The sequence below is a fragment of the Temnothorax curvispinosus genome, unplaced genomic scaffold (genome assembly GCF_003070985.1).
Source record: "Temnothorax curvispinosus isolate PA1 unplaced genomic scaffold, ASM307098v1 QBEX01016575.1, whole genome shotgun sequence".
Taxonomy (NCBI): domain Eukaryota; kingdom Metazoa; phylum Arthropoda; class Insecta; order Hymenoptera; family Formicidae; genus Temnothorax; species Temnothorax curvispinosus.
Genome location: NW_020226355.1, coordinates 1 through 1,425, shown reverse-complemented (window position 1 = coordinate 1,425; position 1,425 = coordinate 1). Strand labels below are relative to the sequence as shown.

The 1,425-nt window shown below is 36.2% G+C and overlaps 1 protein-coding gene across 1 annotated transcript; it reads left to right on the top strand.

Moving 5' to 3' along the window:
• Window positions 1-55: 55 nt before the first annotated feature.
• Window positions 56-1,399, top strand: LOC112466807 (protein unc-45 homolog B-like; the record flags this gene model as incomplete). The annotated part of the gene is made up of 2 exons (XM_025035130.1): window positions 56-475; window positions 857-1,399. Coding segments are annotated over exons 1-2 (963 nt in total), but the record flags the coding sequence as incomplete, so codon positions are not given.
• Between the last annotated feature and the right edge of the window lie 26 nt (window positions 1,400-1,425).

Below are 1,425 nucleotides of genomic sequence, written 5' to 3'. Positions count from 1 at the left end.
ATTAAAAGTTTATTGCATATTTTGGTTTTAGAATATATTGAACACTTACATCGACATGAATAATAAACCCGATTTAAATCTCAACGAGGATTTATGCGAGGCACAAAAGGAAATAGACATGATTATGTTGTGCTTGTTGTACAGTATAACAAGTAGAACAATAACAGGCCTTGCTAGAGACGCAATAATAAAACTTATTATGGGTAACATTCATTGCGTAACTATGTTAGACTGGGCCAAACGATTTGTCGAACTTCGCGGTGTGCAAAGATTGATGGAGGTAGCCAGTGAAATGGAGGAATACAATTCCGAATCTTTGCTAGACATCACGTCTTCCACGCGAACTATAACCAGTGTGTGCTTAGCAATGGTATATAAAAACGTGTATAAGAACTGTGATGATGAGAAAACATTTACCAACGCCGTTGATGAATTTATTGAAGATAAATTGCATTCGCCTGACGTACAATCTAAAGTATGAATTTTGTAACTTTCGATCTTTTCTTGTCATTAATTTGTTTCAAAATAAAAAGCCGGGTATCTTCGAGTATCTTTTTTTGACTATAGCTTATTTGAGCAATTTGAAACTTTTTAAAGCAAAAATGTCAGATTTTTTTTTTCAATTGTAGATATTGTATTCTGTAAATTTTAAATTAAAATACGATTATATCAGAGTTTAATCGAAATTTACTCAAGAATATGACTTTGTCAGCTGTATTTTCTAAAGTGTAATTTACCAGAAATTTTTCCTATTTTCTATCAAAATTAAATAACACTGTATGCAGCTATAGCTTTCTTGATTTTGAATGATGTTTCACGAAACGTAAAACTTAATAGTTAATTGACTGTTTTACAGGTGCGTGTTGTAGTTGCGATAACAACCTTATTATTCGGCCCGTCAGATGTTGGAAACGCAGTTGTGATTAAAGAAGGGATTTTAGAAATGATCTTCGTTATGGCGGGAACGGATGATGTATTGCAGCAGACAGTGGCTCTTGAATGTATCGTTGCCGCTGTGACCAGAAAAGACAAGGTCGACGCGATCATAAACCAAGGTGTTAATATATTGAAAAAGCTGTGCGAGTCTAAGGATGAATCAATTCGGGTTCGAGCGTTACTGGGTTTATGTAAGTTAGGTAGTTCCGGAGACCCAGACGCGACTATTAGACCGTTCACGGATGGAGTGACCAAGGAATTGGCCGAGGCTTGCAAACGATTATTGATTAATCCAAAGAAAGAAAAAAATATGAGAAAATTGGCCATAAAAGGTCTTTCATATCTTACTTTCAACGCCAAGATCAAAGCGGAGTTGATCGAGGATCAAGAAGCCATTCATACGATGATCGAGATTGCCAAGACTGGTGATCAATCGGTTCTCTTCGGCGTGCTTACGACGTTGGTGAACTTGTGCAACGCTTATGACGA